The 21,189-nt window shown below is 34.4% G+C and overlaps 1 protein-coding gene across 1 annotated transcript; it reads left to right on the plus strand.

The window, feature by feature from the left end:
• Positions 1-3,977: 3,977 nt before the first annotated feature.
• On the plus strand, positions 3,978-9,677 carry LOC123834736 (olfactory receptor 5AC1-like). The gene is made up of 2 exons (XM_045863779.2): positions 3,978-4,056; positions 8,740-9,677. The coding sequence occupies exons 1-2, from the start codon at positions 3,978-3,980 to the stop codon at positions 9,675-9,677; spliced, it is 1,017 nt and encodes a 338-aa protein (XP_045719735.2).
• The last annotated feature ends 11,512 nt before the right edge of the window (positions 9,678-21,189 follow it).

The following is a 21,189-nucleotide window of genomic DNA, read 5'->3' on the forward strand; positions in this document are numbered from 1 at the left end:
ACATAACCACAGTACAGTTATCATACATAGCACAATTAATTGGTTAACATTATTTAATATCAATCTGTGTTCAGTATTCCCAATGTGTCTCAAAAATTGTTGTTTCTTTGTTTGAATCAGGATTTAACCAACATACACCCATTGCATTTTGATGATGGTTTTTAAATCTCTTTTAATCTACAACAGTTTTTTCTTCCTCCATTTTTCATGTCATTTGTCTGTTGAAGAAACTGGTTTATTTGTCCTATAGAATTTTTCACATTTTGGATCTGGCTGATAGTATCTTTGTGATAAAGATAACTTTGTGAACTGATAGAATTAGATCTACAAGCTTGCTTAAATACAGAAGATTTTAATTTTAGTTTATTTTAGTTATTAGCTGTGGACTGCCTATTGTGTGCCATTAAGAACAAAATTCTGGATTTTATTTTTTAATAAAATTATTCACTTCATCTAGATTTTGAAATATATTTGCCTAGATTTGGCAAAAGACCCACATAATGGTTTTTACATTTATTGGGTTTGGAAGGTTAGTTCCCTTTTATCATTTTATTTTTTTTCTCAGAAATATTTAGGTTAGCTAGTAATTTTTCTATTTCATAGGTGTTTTAAAAGAACTAGGTTATGATTTTAAAAATCACATCTAACTTTGCTCTTATCTAATTCATTAATTTCTCCTATTCTGAAATTTTTTCCATTGGCTCTCTTTTCTTATAATATTTTGTTTTTCTTCTGGCTTTTATATTTAGAGTTGAATTTGTTGATTTCATTCTAGCTTTATTTATTGATATTGTATGCATTCATATTTTATATTATGGATTTTCTTCCAAACTGAATTTAGTTGCTGAGTGTTTCATGTTTTTTGGCTTTCTGCCTCTCATTGTGCATATGGAATTTCCACTTATGTGAACTGTCAATATAAAACGTCATTTCTCTTTTGAAATCTTGTTGTCATATAAAATTTCCAAAAAGATGAATCTATTAATGCACTAATTCTTTTTGTTTAAAATATAAAATATAAAACGTCATTTCTATTTTGAAATCTTGTTGTCATATAAAATTTCCAAAAAGATGAATCTATTAATGCACTAATTCTTTTTGTTTTCTGTCTTTATTCAAACTTCACTCCTATGAACAATTAAGTCTCTTACACCCATGTCTTCTTTGCCATACTGAAAAAGAATCATGAAAAAGGCTGAAGCTATGCCTTCTCCACAGAGGTGCCTATATGCTCTCTGTTCTCTTGTTCTACTATAACGCTCTTTTTTCAGATTCATGAGTCCTGAATTTGGCCCAGATGAAGAATAGGGCAAAATGTATTCTTTGCTGTACATTATTGCAATTCTCTGCTAAATCTCTTTTTATACAGCAAAAGAAACAAATTTAAGGTGGACTAATAAAACGATAGAGGAATACATGTTTCTCAAATAAAATATCCTTACCATTTTTTTCAATTTTTATTTAAATAAGCACAACACCTAATACGACATCTTGCACATTGATAATATTCAATACATTTTCTATTGAAAAAATGAAAAACGTGTTAACTTTACATGACTATGTTATAAAAATATGGTTGATGACTTTAAGCGATTAAGTCTTTTAAATACCCACGTAGTTTGTCAGAATGTATGATTTTATTATAATCAAGAGTGGAGCAATGTTTCAGTTGCATTTACTATTATATCATCATCTCAGTAGATAATAATTGAATGAGTAAATGCATGAGAGCTCTACCTCCAATGATAGCCCTTTGGAAACTCTTTGAAGCACATGTAAAGTCTTTTAAAAGCCTTCCATAAAATTAAACCATTTCCAGTTGCATTATATAAGTCTATATAAGACTTTTATATACAAACAATTATTTGTGATTAAATAATATCAAGTTCATGAGTTTTAAAAACAAAAGTTTTTACAGCATTTTAAGTAATTACAGTCCACAAAGCTACCCATAGACAGCATAATTTCCCTTTTCCCTGAGTGAATCTCACGGTTACTATCCCACAAGTATTTCTCAGAGGAAGCCTTTGCAGCTCAAGAGAGCTGAGCCATAAATCCTATTATCTGTCAGAAATTCAGGGTTTTACTCTCTCATACCTAGATCAGATTTTTGTTGTATGCTCTACTATGTCCAAGACAGTGAAAGGACAAGTTCATAATTATTGTTTGTCATTTTCTTATGACCTGTTCACATTACTGCAGAAAATGTAGTGCCAACCAGTGGGCACTATCGGGGCTTCTATCTGGGTTCTTGAGCTCTGTCAGCCTCCTCACAAAAGCGTGTGTATATTCCTTTCACAGAGGCAGCATAAGAGGTAGAGTTCTAATGGGCTTGGAGAGGTGCTGGCATCTTAGCCACTGTTTAAGGAGAACTCCTTCCTTTTTTTTTTTTTTTTTTTTTTTGAGAGAGAAAGAGAGAAAGCTGGGGGAAGGGAAGGGGAGATGAGAGAGGGAATCTGAAGCAGGCCCCAAGCTCGGTGTCAGCTCAATGTAGGGCACCATCTCAGGGCCCTGAGATTATGACCTGAGCCAAAATCAAGAGTCGGATGCTTAACCGACTGAGCCACCCAGGGGCCCCAATATTTTTTCTCTATTTTACAATTCTCTATTTTTCTATATTTTGCAAAAAATCTGTAAAATAAAATTATACTTACACTAAGATTAGAAAAACAAACTGACAAACTGAATTTTTTCCTCATCAACACTGCATACAGAAGTCATGATTTTTAACTTTTTTTTTTGAAGGTTTTATTTGTTTATTTGAGAGAGGGAACACAAGCAGGGGGAGTGGGAGAAGGAGAAGCAGACCCCGCCTGAGCAGGGAGCCCAATGTGAGGCTTGATCCCAGGACCCTGGGATCATGACCTGAGCTGAACGCAGCCACTTCACCGACTGAGCCACCCAGGCGCCTCAATTTTTAACTTTTTAATTTACTGTAATTTTGATTTTTAACTTCAGCTCTTAGATCAATTCTGAAATATCAGACTCTTTCGCCTAAATGAATCTATTAACTACATTGGACAAAACTTTTGTATAGAGGATGATTGGATAAGTTTTAGGATGAGGGAAGGGATATACAGGCTTAAAGATTTTGATCTTTCTTCTAAGAGTGATCATAAGTTATATTTAAGGGTTTAAATGGAGTTGCCTCCATGGGTGTGAGAATGGTGCTGATCTCAGTGGCTTGGTATTTTATAAAGGTGACATTGGCCCAAATGCAGGCAGTGGTAGGAGAAAATATTAGAAAACACACATAGATTATTAAAGGGTTATGTCAGTATTCTAGGTGCACAATAGAGTTTTCTTGACTTTTGAGAGAAGTGGATGGTTTCAACAGATATGAAGGAGATAAAAGCCACCGGTTTGATAATGGTTTTGACAGGGTTTGAGGGGGAATTTAATGTCAAGGGATGACTCTCGGGTTTGTTTCTTTAAATATGGGGTAATGATGATTCCATTAACTGAGAATGGGAAGACAGGATAAGGGCCACATTTGGTGATAGTGTTGGAAAAGACTGAATTGGATCTGTACATTCTGAGTTTCATGAGTCTTTGAGATGTTTGAGGGAAATCTCAGGTGTTTGGAATGTGGCAACATCAAGAGCAATTAAGAGAAAGGAAATTAATATGACCTAAAAACTGCTCAGGGGCAGTGTGTCATGTCTCCCTCTCAGTGCACTCTATTGACACAAAGTATGCTTCTAATTGTTATACCTGGTGTGTCTGGGTTATTCCCTGATTAGCTCACAATGCCCAGTAGAACAGCTTCACCTCTGTCCTACAGGGACTCCATTGGTAACTTTCACTGAGGGAATTCCAAAGACTTATTCTTCTTTTTCACGAATAGATTTGAAAAAGAGTACAAATAAACATGTCCCCACAGGTGGGGTTTCCAAGGGAAATCTTGGCACACATCACTGCTTCATTCTGCATCTTCCACTTTTCTTCATTTAAAGGTTTCAAGAGAAAGTACAGCCATGGACGTGAAAGCAGCCAGCAGCTTTGTCAGTTTGGTAATTCATAAAGATGATTGGCTCCCCAACAATGTAAAGTATGGTAGAGGGAAATTTACATTTTTTTCTTTTTTTTTTCCTTTGGAAACCCACCATCTTTCCTTCAAGAAACCCATCATTTATCAGTCTCCAAAAGACTGAAAAAAACTGAGTGAGGGCACTAGGATCTAATTTTCATTATTTGTAATTTTTCAATTTGCTTATTTGATAATGAAATATCCGGGTCAGAAATGAAAATCCTGGTAACCCTATGAGATTTTCTGTTTCTCTTCAGGATAGACAATTCTGGATGCTTTTCATAAGTACTAAATGTTTGACTGTTGAAGAGACACATATAATAAGATTCCTTTTTAATAGTAAACAAGATAATAGAAAAATGAGACAAATGGAAAGATAATGATGGTGACTCAAAATTTTCAGAGGTTATTTTATACTATAGAAAATTTTCCTTGTCAGGCTAAAGACAAAACTAAATTATGCTGCTTAAACTTCCTTAATTTGTCCATGGAATCATGAAAAGATGACTAAAGTCCCCACTGATAATATTCTTCAGCCTCTTAATTCCAAATAGGTATATGTGTGTGTGTGTATAGGAATACACACACACACACACACACATAGTGTATATCTATAGCTATATACACACACACACACACACAAATATATATAATATAGAGATAGGTAGATAGATAGATAGACATGGAAAAGATCCAAGCACTTAATAGACCTTGACCTAATTGGGAAAATAAGGTATCAGTTATGGGTTTATAGTTGTCAAGAAAGCAGGGTAGGCTCACTCAGGACAAAACCTTCACCCTGGAAATTAAATGACTTGTCATCAATGTCCATTAAGGCCAATTTTTAGAGGAAATATTTCAGTCAGTCTTCTTGATGTTTGTGTTGTGTTTCCAGGGCTCCTCATGGGTATATACTTTAAAAGATAAATTTTTAAAGATAATTTTTTCTTGTTCTATTCTCAAAGAATATGGAAAATAACTCACCATTCTCCCTAATCCTGAACCATTAAGAAAAATATTGCCTATGGACCTGTTTTAAAGTTAAAGAATACAATTTTGGTAAATAGGTAAAATTTTTGTGTTTTAATCAGCAAGAAGTATATGTATAAAATTGTGTTATTCATTTTATTTTGAGAAACAATGAATTTACACATCAAATTATAGGCAGATTTTTTTCTTCTAGGTGATCTAAGAGTCTGTGCATTCACTTCTAAATATCTTGGGATCTCTTCTTTTGGATTTACTTTTAGGCAAAATTTTTAGGTCATAGAACAAAATCAAACAAATTATTTAAAGGCTACATCAAATATTCCATATGTAATGTTGGTAAAAATTATAAAATATTTACTAACATATCAAAAAGAAAGGCACCTGAACATGAAAAAATCTATTTAAAAAAGCTTATCGTGCTGGTATACCTAACTTTATTCATTTACAAAAAACCTTTTGAGTAAGAGAGAATGAGAGAGAGAAATCACTCTCAATGGATGAATTCAAATATGGCCAAAAATATCCAAAAGCATATGCTACATAATCCAATATTTTTTCTCTATTTTACAATACAGAAAATCTGTAAAATAAAATTTACTTATGATTTATTCTATTCTACTAAATGCAATAATAGTATTATTATTCCTGTTTCCTTTTCTCTTCTTCACTATCAATACTTTTATGACTGTCCTTAAATATATAGCTTTGACCGTATATGAATATTTATAATTGTATAAATAGGATGACATTATATATTGTGTCTTTATCAGAAAAACTGTTTTTGAGGTACTGTTTAATTCTCCCTCCTCTTTATTACTCTCCTATCACCTACAGCAAACAATAAGTACTAACAAGCTAGGGTCTATCATTTCACACAGTCTTTATGTTCATATGGTTATATGCAAATGTATATATGTGCATGTATTCACAGATATACAGAGCGAGAATTTTAAGATTTTAGTGCCTGTTTGTTTAATGGGATAATATTAAAAACATTTCTATGCATCTTAGTTTTCTCACATTCCTAACAATTGTGGAAATTTCTTTGAGAAAAATGGCAGAGCAATAACATTTTAAATGACTGCCATCATATTGATTAGTATGATTATATCAGGATTTGTTCAACCATTGCTTCATCCTGTTGGTTTACATATTATTTCCAGTGTTTTGCCACCATGAGCAATGCTGCAGTAGACTTTTCTCCCTATGAAATGATATGCTATTGCTATAGAATGGACTGAAGGCATGGATCACTGAATTGAAAAGTATGTGTATTTTTATTTTTAAAAAATATTGGCAAATTGTTTTTCAAAGTCTTAATAATTTACATTTTTACCAGTAAGTGTGAGAATGACCATTTCTAAATTCTGACAACCAGTGGATTTTGCTAATCTGAGGAATGACAAATAATGTCTTATTTTATTCGCACATCTTGAGTACTGGGGAAGGTGAGCATCTTTTCCCACATTTATTGAATGTGTTGATATATTCTTCTGTGACTTGCTCTTTCAATTCCATTTTTATTTTTCCATTGAATTACTTGATTTTCTTACCAATTAGTAATATTTCTTTGCACCTGATAGATACTAATATTTTACCTATTATATTAATTATACATATTCTTCCAAAGTTTTAGTCACCTTTTACCTTGTGAAAGATTTGATATATACTCTATTTTCATGAATTTAAACATTAGATTAAATATATCTATATCTTTCTTTATTATGGCTTTCTTATATTAGTCAAAGTTTTTTTTTCATTTTATTTATTTATTTGACTGAGAGAGAGAGAGAATGGGAAAATACGAGCCAGGAAGCGGCAGGCAGAGGGAAAGGGAGAAGCAGCCTCTGGGCCGAGGAAGTAGTCTCATGTGGGGCTTGATCCCAATACCCTGAGATTATGACTTGAGTGGAAGGCAGATGCTTAACCGACTGAGCCACCCAGGCACCCCAGTCAAAGATTTTTGTTATATATTTAAATTATATTTATTTCATGAATTTTCTTAGAATGTTTAAATTGTTTTTTTTATTTTTTACTTTTAAGTCCTTGATACAGCAGCAATTTTAGATTTTATTTATTTTTATTTTTAAAAAGATTTTATTTATCTTTAGAGAGAGAGAGCAAGAGCAGGGGGACAGGCAGAGGTGGAGAGAGAATCTCAAGCTGACTCCATGCTAAGCATGGAGCCTGAAGTAGAGCTCTATCTCAGGACCCTGAGATCATGAGGTGAACTGAAATCAAGAGTTGGACGCTTAACCAACTGAGCCACCCAGACACCCCGATCCAGCTGCAATTTTAATACAAGCATAGAAAAGGAAGCCATTCTTACTTTTTTTCCCAGATAGGCAAGTATAGTCACAATATTTACTGACTAAATCAACATTGTCAATTGAAAAATCATCCATGTACTATGTTAAATTCCAATAAATATATTTGAATCAATCTTTGGAATCTTTATTTGGTTTTACTATTATATTTTCCTATTTCCATGTCACATTACATTCTATTAAATGGTTTTATGTTTTAACACCACTGCATACTTGACTTTCATACAGTTCATATTTTCCTTGTCTCTTCAAAATACTTTTATAAGAATTTTATGCTTATGCTATCACATTAAAAAGCAATTAGGGTTCTAACTAAAAATTAATTGAATTCTACTGACATATTTATAATACTAAGATTCTAATCTGAGAACATATTTTGGCTGTCTATTTCTTTAGAAATTGTATAATATTCTTTGTTAAGTTTTTACAATTTTATTCACATAGGTCTCACATATTTTAAAAATATTTCAATGTATTTTAAAGTGTATGGCTATTATAATTGATATAGTTCCCTCTTATTTCTCTTTCTTGTTTGCAAAGGATAAAAATCTAGTAATTCTTTTTGTATCCAGCCTTCATCTGGTACTTATTAAAGTCATAATGTTATTTAATTATAACAATATAACATTAGAAAAATATGAATTTATTTCCTATAATTATTATGATATTTCCTTATATCTTTATTATATTACTTTCATATCTCAGATGTATTGCAGTTTCTAAAAAAATACCATACAATAATGGTCAGAGTAAGCATTTCAATCTGTTCTTAATTTGAGGGAGATGCTGTACCATTTAGAATGTATGCTATTGGTTTTGATAACTAATCTTTAGCGTATTTAGTTTTTAAAATTTTTTTGTTTTTTTACACAGAGAGCTCACATACACACATGAGTTGGGGGGAGGTGCAGAGGGAGAGAGAGAGAAAGAGAATCCTAAGCAGGCTCCATGTCCAGCACAGAGCCCCATGGGGGGCTCGATCTCACAACCCCTGAGATCATGACCTGAGCCGAAATCAAGAGTTGGACACTTAACCAACTGAGCCACCCAGGTGCCCCTACCATATTTTAAAAAATTCTATTTCTATTTTTAAAGATTTTAAATTAGAGGGTGATTATTAAACTACAAGCAATTTTTTCCAAATAAAAAAATAAGCCCACTTTTCTTATACAGCAATGAATTCCATATATATATGGAATATATATATATTCCCCCTAATTTTTGGGAACAGTTGCCCAAATACATACTGTTTGTAAAGAATACTCAAGTGTAAAATTAAACATTCTGCGTAAAGGGATATATAAAAAAAGAAGATACATTTATTTTCAAATAAAATGTGATTATTTTCATGGTATTTTATGACTGTGTTCTTCACTTATTCTTTCATTTCAGTGATCAGCTTCAGTGAATCTGATGGAAACAAAACACAGGTGACTGAATTTGTTCTCACAGGACTTACAGATCGTCCAGGGCTGCAGGTCCCCCTGTTCCTGGTGTTCTTGGTCATCTACCTCACCACCATGGTGGGCAACCTCGGACTGATTTTTCTCATCTGGAAGGACTCCCATCTTCACACTCCCATGTACTTACTCCTTGGCAGTTTAGCCCTTGCGGATGCTTGTTCCTCATCCTCTGTGACTCCCAGGATGCTAATGAATTTTTTATCTAACAATCATATGATATCCCTGGTTGAATGCATCACTCAATTTTATATTTTTGCTTCCAGTGCAAACACAGAATGTTTCCTTCTGGTAGTGATGGCCTATGACCGTTATGTAGCCATATGTAACCCCTTGCTTTATCCAGTGGTGATGTCCAATATATTCTGCATTCAGTTATTAAGTGTTTCATATATTATTGGGTTTCTTCATCCTATGCTGCATGTTAGTTTGTTATTTAGATTAACTTTCTGCAAGTCCAATGTAATACATTATTTCTACTGTGATATTTTACAACTGTTTGAGATTTCCTGTACTGACCCTAGAGTTAATATGCTCCTGATTTTTATATTTTCAGTCTTTATACAATCTTTCACTTTTATGACAATTATCATCTCTTACTTCTATGTCCTCGTCACCATTCTGAAAAAGAAGTCTGAAAAGGGCAGAAGCAAAGCCTTCTCCACGTGCAGTGCCCACCTGCTCTCTGTCTCTTTGTTCTATGGCACTCTCTTCTTCATGTATGTGTGTCCTGGGTCTGGACGAGCTGAAAATCAAGATAAAATATATTCTGTATTTTATACAATAATAATTCCCCTGCTAAATCCTTTTATTTACAGTCTGAGAAACCAAGAGGTGATAGGTGCCTTGAGGAGAATAATAAATACATAAATAGTTCTTTTTTTTTTAAGATTTTATTTATTTATTCATGAGAGACAGAGAGAGAGAGAGGCAGAGGGAGAAGCAGTCTCCAAAGGAGCAGGGAGCCCGATGTGAGACTTGACCCCAGGACCCTGGGATCATGACCTGAGGCAAAGGCAGACGCTTAACCATCTGAGCCACCCAGGAGCCCAATACATAAATAGTTCTTAAGACAAATTTTAAACTTGCTTTTTCCAAACTCTGCAAAACACAAGGGATCTGAAGTTATGCAAATTAGCCCTGGCTTTATAGTTTTAGTAGAAGGCAATGACTAAGGCAGTTTCTGAGTGCTGTGTGATGAAAGTCAACTTCAGTGGATATTTGTTTCAGTGGAAGATGATCTTAATATCACAGAAAACTGAATTCTTTATGAAAAATAGAACATCTTTTTAAAATTAAGTATTTAGAATTTGTGCTTTTTTACTCTTTGTAAATTTCCTCTAAATTAGATGTAATAGTTTAAAATTTTATTGTGGCAGACATTTGCATGTTTCTTTGTTGAAGCTGTTGTGACTGAGCCAAGACAATTGTCTAGGGTCTACATCTCAAAAGTCTTGCTGCTTTTCCAGTTTGCATTCCCACAAACAGTGTAAGAGGGTTCCCCCTTCTCCATATTCTCGCCAACATCTGTTTTTTCCTGTGTTGTTAATTTTAGCCATTCTGACAGGTGTGAGGTGATATCTTATTGTCATTTTAATTTGTATTACCCTGATGATCAGTGATGTTAAACCTCTTTTCATATGTGTTGGTTATCTGTATGTCTTTGGAAAATTGTCTATTAATATCTTCTGCCCATTTTTTAACTGGGGCTTGGACTCACAACCCTGAGATCAAGACCTGAGCTGAGAGTTGGATGCTCAACTAATTGAGACACCCAGGTGCCCCTGGTTTATTTATTTTCTGCATGTTGAGTTGTATAAGTTTTTTATATATTTTGGAGACTAACCCTTTATAAGATATGTCATTTCCAAATATCTCTTCCCATTCCAAAGGTTGCCTTTTAGTTTTGTTGATTGCTTCCTTCACTGTACAGAAGATTTTTATCTTGATGAAGTCCCAATAGTTGATTTTTGCTTTTGTTTCCTTTGCTTAAGGAGATATATCTAGTAAGAAGTTGCTACACTTGAGGTCAAAGAGGTTGCTGCCTATGTTCTCCTCTAGGATTTTGATGGCTTCCTGTCTCACATTTAGGTCTTTTATCCATTTTGAATTTATTTTTGTTTATGTGAAAGAAACAGTCCAGCAATTGCATTACTAGATATTTACCTAAGGAATAAAAAAATACTGATTCAAAGGGATACATGCACCTTGATGTTTATAACAGCATTATCAATAATAGACAAATTATGGAAAGAGCCCATCAACTGAGGAATGGATAAAGAAGAAGTGGTATATATATATATACTATGGAATATTTCTCAGCCACAAAAAAAGAATGAAATCTTGCTGTTCGCAATAACATGGATGGAGTTAGAGAATATCATGTTAAGTGAAATAAGTCAGTCAGAGAAAGACAAATATCATATGATTTCACTCATATGTGGAATTTAAGAAACAAAACAGATGAACATGGGGTGGGGAAGAGACAGGAAAACCATAAAACAGACTCTTACCTATAGAGAACAAACTGAAGTTTGCTGAAGGGGAGGTGGCTGGAGGGTGGGGAGGATGTGTTAAACGGGTGATGGGTAGTAAGGAGGGCACTTGTGATGAGCACCGGGTGTTGTTATGTAAGTGATGAATCACTCAATTCTACACCTGAAACTAATATTACATTGTATATTAACAAATTGGAATTTAAAAAAAAAACTTGAAAGAAACAAAAAGCTTGCTATTTTTCAACTGTTCAGAGACTCACGTGAAGTGACTTCTTGGAGGAAACTGTCCCTGAAGAAAGAAAATCTTCTTTGTAGTGAAGAAAATATAGGAGATTGGTGGGTTTTACTGAGAAGAATCATAATTGGGATAAAAGAAAAAGTAAACTATTGAATAAAAGTATGGTTCAATTGTATGAAAATACATAGTACCTTTTGTCATGGAAATTATTGGCAATATTGGTATTTCAGAATTTGCGGGTATTGGAAGATTTCAGGACATATCTCCTCAGATATTAGGAGTATACTGTATCTTTTCATGTTTAATAAAGCAGAAACATAAATTTACATAGTTACTACTCTTATAATCTCTTACACATTTACTATTACTCAAGTAAAAATAATTTAGTTCTTTGGTTAGACAATGCAATATATCTTAATTTGGGTAGGTGCCAATATGGAAGGGTTTTTATTTCTGAAATGATTATGAAAACTTCCAGTGTAATATTTATTTTTCTTTCATTGGCTACTCCACAGGAATGTATAGTGACTTTCTCTGTTGGACATCTAAATTTAAAGGAACTCTGAAGTGGCAAATGTATAATTCATTTGAATCTGTACTATCTTTGGCTACCTATTACTGTTGCAAAATCTCTAGGTGATGGCCTGATATTGCTGAGCCATAGGGAAGAATTAAGAGGAAGAATCATGTATACAGAAAATCTGATGAATAGACATAATAGGAATGCAAGGCAGGAAGATACAAGGCCAAGACTGAAGTCAGCTCTGCCTGTTTCAGACTTTTGAAAGAGCTTTTTACAGGGCACAAAAAGAACATGAACTTAAAATGATTACATCAATGTGATGGGAGATCTAAACAGGGAGTGACAAGAAGAGTGTACACATTGAAGCCAATTGAATTCAAAATTTCTACAAATCAAATACAGTTGGGAGAAAATGGTCCTTGTCATAGAAATGGAAGGACATAATAGAGGCATCTTTGGTGATGATGGAGATTTAAATGCCTATTCTATCCATGTTTCTGCAAGGTCCTCTGTCCTCTCTTCAACTAGGCAAGGGGAAAGATTTAGATTTGTGAATAAGGACACTGTTACTTCAAAATACAGGTGCTGTGAAACCATAGTAATATTCAAACTCATCAGAAAATTTCATATATTGGAGTATTTATCTTTCAAAAGTATTTTAGGAGACAACCTCCTACTGAAGGGATCTATGGTATGTTTACATCAGCTTAAAAGCTGTTGATTCTGGAATCGGCAAGTCAGAATCAGTCTGAAATACAGATCATCAAGCCATTTCCTAGAAACAAATGAAATCTTGGATTTCTAAGCTGAATAATCATCAGTGGACAGCACTTATAGCATCCCAACCATAAGCATATGTTCCTGGCAAAGAGTCCCAGACTCCAGGGGTAAAGAGCATATCTACAACCTTCTAGACAGAGAGACTGGGTTACTGATAAAGGAAAGATAAATACAGTAATGTTTTGTCTGCTGCACTGAGAATACAAAAACAATGGGACAACATTTATAAACTATTGAGAAAAAAATACTGGGTTCCATGAAGAGTATTGGGACAAACTGTATGCAGAGCAACTGCGCATGGCCCTGCAGTCTGAGTGCACTGCTTAACTCAGAGGCAGTATTCATGACACAGTATTGTGTGGCTGGCTGCCTGTATGAGACGCTGTAAGCAATGAACCAGTAGATGATGATAGTGTGACTGGTAACTGTATTATAAGCATTCAGTTAGAGTTCAAAGACAATAAAATAAATTAAATAATATCCCATCACTCTTTTAGTGGAATTTTGGCAAATATCAGAGGATACTCCCTTTTAATTAAGAGGCCCTATGTAAGTGTTATGTAGTATAAACTGTGTCCTATGACTCACTAGGAGGCAGTGTTTTCTGCTTTTCTAAGCCCATAAAAGCAAGTTTAATCATTTCTTTGGTTATTTTTTGGAATAACCACAACTTTAGGTTTTTGAGAATGGGCAGCTTGAGAGATATTCAGACCTGCTATAACAGTTAGCATTGAATGGCTCATACACTGTAAGTCACAGATCACACTGCTTATTGATTCCTATCACAGGTACTATTGATAGCTGCCCATATCTTCTCTAGCTGTACTTCTGCATCTGAGGGCTCTCTCTGATGGCCAGAACTATTCTACCCTTACTTAAGGCAGACTAGAAGAACTGGGAAATGAATGTTCTAGAATCTCCTCCAGACCATCTATTAACCAATGACTGATGGTACTTGGTGAATAAATATCCCCAATCATTTGCCCTTTGGTTGATATAAACTTTTTGAAATTTGTGGCCTCTGGTGTTTCAAAAAAATGATTAAACTTGGCTGCCCACTGTTGTAACTGGTTTATAAATTACACTTTATTGGGTACATTTCCTTTCCTCTCTCACTTCCTCACTTTCTCACTCATCAACTATTCACAAATAAATTATTTCCACTCAAATCATGTTTCAGAGTCTGGCAAAACACGAACTAAGATGCCCCTGCTCCCTTAAGGTAGTACTGTATATTTTATACAGGAATCAGGCATACCTGTACTATCTTATTTCAATATGACATAATTATTACTTGGCATAATATTATTTGAAGATAGACTGTGATTAACTAAAGTGATATACTGTATATCCTAAGGGAACCACCAAAAAGTAGATAATGTGTAAATAATAAGCCAAATGTGGATATAAAATGAAATCACAAAAAAGTCTCTATTAATCCAGGGTGCGTGTGTGGCACAGTTATTTAGCTGTCTGACTCTTGGTTTTGGCTCAGGTCATGATCTCAGGGTTGTGAGATCAAGCCCCAAGTTGGGCTCTGTGCTTAGCGCAGAGTCTGCTTAAGATTCTCTCTCTCCCTCTGCCCCTCCCCTCTGCTTGTTCTCTCCCTAAAATAAATAAATAAATCTTTTTAAAAAAGTCTCTATTAGTCCAAAAGCAGGCATGAAAAGAAAAAAAGGAGAATGAAGAACAGTTATAATGGACAGAAAAACATCTATCATGTTAGCTAAAATGATAGTTTTTAATCCAACCACATCAATAATTTCATTAAATATAAATGGCATTATATACCAAGTATAAGACAGATTATCTGATTGGATTCAAAAGCATGATCTAACTAAATACAGTTCAGAAGAAACACACATCAAATATAAAGACTTAATTAAATTAGAAGTAAAAGGATGGAAAACAGATCCACTATGCAAACACTCATCAAAAGAAAGCTGGAGTGACTATCAAACAAAATAGACCTTAGATCAAGAAATATTACCAGAGATAAAGAGGGACATTGCAAAATTATACAGGGTTCAGTTTATCAAGAAGACAAAATAATACTAAATATGTAAGCACTGAACAATGGAGCTTCAAAATATTTAAAATAAAAACTGATAGAATGGAAAGAAGAAATATATAAATTCACAATTATAGAGTAAGACTGTAGTACTCCTTTTTCAATAATTGATAAAAAAAGGTGAAAGAACATCAATAAGAGTAAAGAAGACCTGAAAAATACTATCAACTAACATGATATTTATAGAATATTCCATCAAACAGCAGCCATACAGTATTTTTATGTGCACATTGAATGTTCACTAAAATAAACCCGATTCTGGGTAATATTTAAAATAATGGAATTAATGCAAAATATAAAGCATAACAGAATTAAACTTGAAATCAATAAGACAAATATATCCAAGAATCTCTATATATTTGGCAATTAAAAACCATCCTTCTAGGGGTGCCTGGCTGGTTCGGTCGGTGGTATGCAGGTCTTAATCTCTGGGTTGTTAAGTTCAAGCCCCATGTTGGGTGTAGAGATTACTTAAAAATAAAATCTTTTTTTTTTTTTTTTTTTAAAGAGCCTTCTAAATACCCATGGATCAAAGCAATAGTAACAAGGGAAAGAAGAATATATCTTAAATACAATGAAAATGAAAATACAAATATTTAAATGTGTGGGATATAGCTAAAATGGTGCTTAGAGAAAAATTTATATCATTAAATGTTTATATTAAAAAAGAAAAAAGAGTGATGTGACGAGCACTGGGCGTGATATGCAACTGATGAATAACTTAACTCTACATCTGAAACTAATGATGTACTACGTGTTGGTTAATTCAATTTAAATTAAAAAAAGGATTGAATTAATGTTCAAACCTTCTTCATTAAGACACTATAAAAAGAACAAATTGAATCCAAAGCAAGTAAAAATAAATTTATAAATTAAGAGCAGAAATCATTTAAATTGAAAGAAAAATAATAAAGAAAAATCAAAGAAATGAAAAGCCTTGTTCTTTGAAAAGATCAATAAAACTGATAAGCTTTTAGCCAAACTGGCCAAGAAAAGAAGAGACTTAAGTTACTAAATGACCTAAAATGCAAATATCTGGAGAAAGAAGATACATTGTTACAGATGCTATAATGTTTAAAGGACATTAAATACATATCTTGAATAGCTTTATGTACAAAAATTATGTCCACTAGATGAAATGAACAAATTCCCTGAAAATATACGAACTACCAAAGCTTATTTAATAAGAAACAGTAACCTGGGGTGCCTGGGTGGCTCCACTGGTAGGGCGACTGCCTTTGGCTCAGGTCATGATCTCAGGGTCCTGGGATTGAGTCCCGCATCGGGCTCCCTGCTCCTCCGGGAGCCTGCTTCTCCCTCTCCCTCTGCCTGCCGCTCCCCCAGCTTGTGTTCTCTCTCTCTGTGTCAAATAAATAAATAAAATATTTTTTTTTTTTAAAGAAGAAACAGTAGCCTGAATATTTGTGTGTGTGTGTGTGTGTGTTTTAATTTGAATTTTTGGTTAAAAGTCTTCAAAGAAAAGCCCAAGTCCATATATTTTATATAAAACAGATAAGCAGAAGTAGCTAAATCATCTTCCAGGAGTTTTGAGGAGTAGTACATAAACCTTTTAGATGTTCTAGAAAAAAGATATAAGTGCAGAGAATAGTAAGTAAAAATATATTGTTATCTGAGCTTTGGTCAAAATAACACACAAATCTTTAACTTATGAAAATCCTTTAGAGACTTCCTTTCTTCCTTTTTCTCTACCTCCTCCAACTTAAAAGTATATAATCAATCCCTCCTCACAATCACAATGCAGCTCTTTCTGCCCATAGGTCCTGTCCCTGTGCTATAATAAAAGCAGCTTTTTGTACTTAAAAAAACTAAAACCAGAAACCAAAACAAAAAAAACACAGGAAATTATGGCCTAGACTAAAGGTTCAAGGGGCTTTACCCTGTAAGTCCACTTTGAATCTTGATTTCTAGTGTTAAAGAAATGGAGCCAGAGGAGAACATGTTACCCCTGGTGCACAAGGCTAGCATGGGATTGGCTAGACCAAAGCCGGGTGGCCAGTTTGAAGAAGAAGTAAAATGAAGCTGGCCATCTTTGGCAGGAAAAGTTCATGAATAAGTTTACTTTTCTGGTCAGGATGGAGAGAGAGATGACTGGGCCTGTTTTAGGAGAGCATGCCTGGGGGAACTACTTGGCATTTCTGCTAAAAGGGGAGAAAAGCAATGGTAAGTCAAAGGCACAGACTGAACTATGGATGCTCCCTAAACACACCCATGTGGTCACACCAGAATCTAGTTATTTCATATATCATATTAGTATCTCCTTTTATTTTATTATTTTTATTTTTTTAAATTTTTTTCTTATTTAAATTCAATTGATTGACATATAATGTATTATTTGTTTCAGGGGTATAGGTCTGTGATTCAACAGTCTTATATAATACCCAGTGCTCATTACAACACATACCCTTCCCAATGTGCATCACCCAGTTATTCCATCCCTCCACCCGCCTCACCTCCAGCAACTCTAGTTTGTTTCCTATGATTAAGAGTCTCTTATGGTTTGTCTCCCTCTGGGGATACCTGGGTGGCTCAGTCATTAAGCGTCTACCTTCGGCTCAGGTCATGATCCCAGGGTCCTGGGATTGAGCCCTGCATCGGGCTTCCTGCTAGGCAGGAAGCATGCTTCTCCCTCTCCCACTCCCCTTGCTGTGTTCCCTCTCTCTCTGTCAAATAAATAAATAAAATCTTAAAAAAAAAAAAAAGAAAAAGAAATGGTTTGTCTCCCTCTCTGGTTTTACCTTGTTTCATTTTTTCTTCTCTTCCCTTATGATCCTCTGCCTTGTTTCTTAAATTCCACATATCAGTGAGATCATATGATAATTGTCTTTCTCTGATTGACTTATTTTGCTTAGCATAACACCTTCTAGTTCCATTCACATCTTTGTAAATGTCAAGATTTCATTTTTGATGGCTGTGTAATATTCCATTGTATATATACACCACATCTTCTTTATCCATTAATTTGTTGATGGACATCAAGGCTCTTTCCATAGTGTGGCTATTGTAGACATTGTTGCTATAAACATTGGGGTGCACATGCCCCTTTGGACCACTACATTTATATCTTTGGGTTAAATATCCAGTAGTGCAATTGCTGGGTCATAGGGTAGCTCTATTTTCAACTTTTTGAGGAACCTCCATACTGCTTTCCAGAGCGGCTGCACCAGCTTGCATTCCCTCCAACACGTAGGAGGTTCCCCTTTCTCTGCATCCTCGCCAACAAATGTCGTTTCCTGACTTGCTAATTATAGCCATTCTGACTGGTGTGAGGTGGTATCTCATTGTGGTTTGATTTGGATTTGCCTGATGCTGAGTGATGTTGAGCACTTTTTCATGTGTCTGCTGGCCATTTGGATGTCTTCTTTGGAGAAATGTCTGTTCATGTCTTCTGCCCATTTCTTGATTGGATTATTTGCTCTTTGGCTGGTGAGTTTGATAAGTTCTTTATAGATTTTGGATACTAGCCCTTTATCCTATAAGACATTTGCAAATATCTTCTCTGGTTCTGTTGGTTGTCTTTGGTTTTGCTGACTGTTTCCTTCCCATTGAGAATGATATTCACTGTGGGCTTTTCATAGATGGTTTTTATGTTATTGAGGTATGTACCCTCTATCCCTACATTGTGAAGAGTCTTAATCAAGAAAGGATGCTGTACTTTGTCAAATGCTTTTTCTGCATCTATTGAGAAGATCATATTGTTCTTGTTCTTTCTTTTATTTATGTAGTGTATCACATTGATTGATTTGCGGATATTGAAAAAACCTTGCAGCCCAAGAATAAATTCCACTTGGTCATGGTGAATAATCCTTTTAATGTACTGTTGGATCCTATTGGTTAGTATTTTGGTGATAATTTTTGCATCCATGTTCATCAGGGATATTGGTCTGTAATTCTCCTTTTTGGTGGGGTCTTTGTCCTTTTATTTTAATAAACGAATTTCCTAAGAGAAGGAAAAAAGGAAATGCAGAAGGTGTCAGAGTATGGACTTAAACTCCTTTCTCTAGAGCTTTCACTCTCTGTATTAAGCATGAATAGCAGTTTACAAAAGTATGTATACTGCATAATTTCCCTATCTGCAAACATGTGGATGTATGTATGTATGGACACTGTGCACAATAGTTAAAAGCATATGAAAGCAGTGGTAAATCTGACAAATAATGTGCAAAATGTCTACTCAGAAAAAGAAAAAAAAAGCTTTTCTGAATGAAATTGAAGAATACCTAAATAAATGGAAAGGTGGGTTGGAAGATTCAGTATTGAAAAAAATGTCAATTCTCCCTAAATGCACCGACAGATTTAATAAAAGCCCAATAAAAATCACAGTAGGATTTCTTATAGAAACTGATGAAGCTGATTCTATTATTCACATGGAAATGCAAAGAATGCACAATAATAGTCAAGACCACTTTGAAAATGAACAAAGTTAGATGTCTAACAATATCTGATTCTAAGACTTCATATAGAACTTCAGTATCAAGACAGTGCTGTATTGTTGTAAACATAGACAAATAAATCGGTGAAACAGAATAAAGTCCAGAAATAAACTCATAAATATATGGACAGCTGATTTTACAAAGGTAAAAAGTAATTCAGCAGAGAAAAGATAGTTTTTTCAACAAATTAAGCAGAAACAATTGGATATCTATATGCAAAAAAGGAACTCTGATCCAGATAATACACAAAAAAGGATAATAGACATAAATGTACAATCAAAGAAATACAACACCAAAAGCACCGTCCATAAAAGAAAAAAAAATTATAATTAACTTCATTAAAAGACTTGCTGTTCAAGAAATATTTTTAAAATAAAATGACAAATCAGAGAATTTCAGAAAATATGTGTAAATCATTTAGCTGATAATGGACTCATATTCAAATATAAGGAGTACTATGAAAACTAAAAAAATAGAAAACAAATAATCCAATTAAAAACTGGCAAAAGATTTGAATAGACTTTTCACTGAATATGGCATACAGAAGTCAAATAAGGGCACCAAATGATGTTAACCATCCTTAATCATCAGGGAAATGCAAATTAAAGCTACAATGAAACACTACAACCTACCTATTAAAATAACTGAAATTGAAAAGACAATCCATACCAGAAGCAACAATACAGACCTTTTGTACTCATAGCGAAACAACAAAATGTGTTAGGAGATAAGGACACAACATTTAAGGGGGAAGGAAATTTCAGCCAAGTTTTGTTATGTTAAAAGCTACCTCTGGGGGTGCCTGGGTGGCTCAGTCAGTTAAGCCTCCAACTCTTAATTTCAACTCGTGTCAGGATCTCAGGGTCATGGGATGGAGCCCTGGACAGCTCAGCACAGATTTGGCTTGGGATTCTTTCCCCCTCTCAAATAAATAAATAAAATCTTAAAAAAAAAAAAAAGTACCTCTGCTCATCATGCTGCTTACTCAACCCTTTTGCAGAATATTCACAGTGAATCCTCTTTCATCTATGTTAATTTTTCACTTTCTCTTGCACTATCAACATTCTAAGAATGTTGGAAATCCAGGAAAATGGGTTAATAAATCTATCAAAAAATACGTCTCTTTTCCTTGCCTATGTTGCTGGCCATGATGCAACTGGAGGTTAATTTTTTTTTAAGATATCAAATCAAATTGTCATAAACAAGTAAATTAAGTTTTATTTTTCTGAACGAATGTTCATTGGCAACTTCCTCTGTTGAGACAAATCTGAACCAAGTTTTAAATCCCTCAATAGTTTTACATTACGTTAGGGTAAAGAATAAAGCCCCTGACCCATCCTCCAAGGTCCCTTGTGATTATATGCTGGCCTCCCTGACCCCAACTGGTTCCTGCCTGCTTCTCTCATAACATGCCAGCCACATTTGCAATGCAGTGCTTCTCCTATGATCTGGGCTCTCTGATAATCTAGGCCCTCCAACAATAAAGGTCTTGTGGATGACACAAGACCAGAGGCAGCAATCACCATGTTAGAAATGAAGACCCTCAGGCTCCTCCTAGATCTACAGACACAGAATCTGCATTTTAACAAGATTTCTCTCTAGGAGATTCACAGGCATTAAAGTTTGAGAAGCACTGAGCTATGGTACCTCTCACTGCAGTGCTTTATCTTTGTTTCCCTTTGCACTTCCCCTGACCTTTGCCTAAGATTTTTCATCAGATTTCAGCTTAAAGTGTGGAGTCAGGTCAAAGTCTGGAATGTGAGCTGCAGTTTGCGTGAGGAGGACCACTTTCCTTGGAGTTGACTCCTGAAGGGAATCTAA

This window comes from Mirounga angustirostris, unplaced genomic scaffold, assembly GCF_029215605.1.
Source record: "Mirounga angustirostris isolate CCGP_5_RB_7025 unplaced genomic scaffold, mMirAng1.0.hap1 SCAF_1, whole genome shotgun sequence".
Lineage (NCBI taxonomy): Eukaryota > Metazoa > Chordata > Mammalia > Carnivora > Phocidae > Mirounga > Mirounga angustirostris.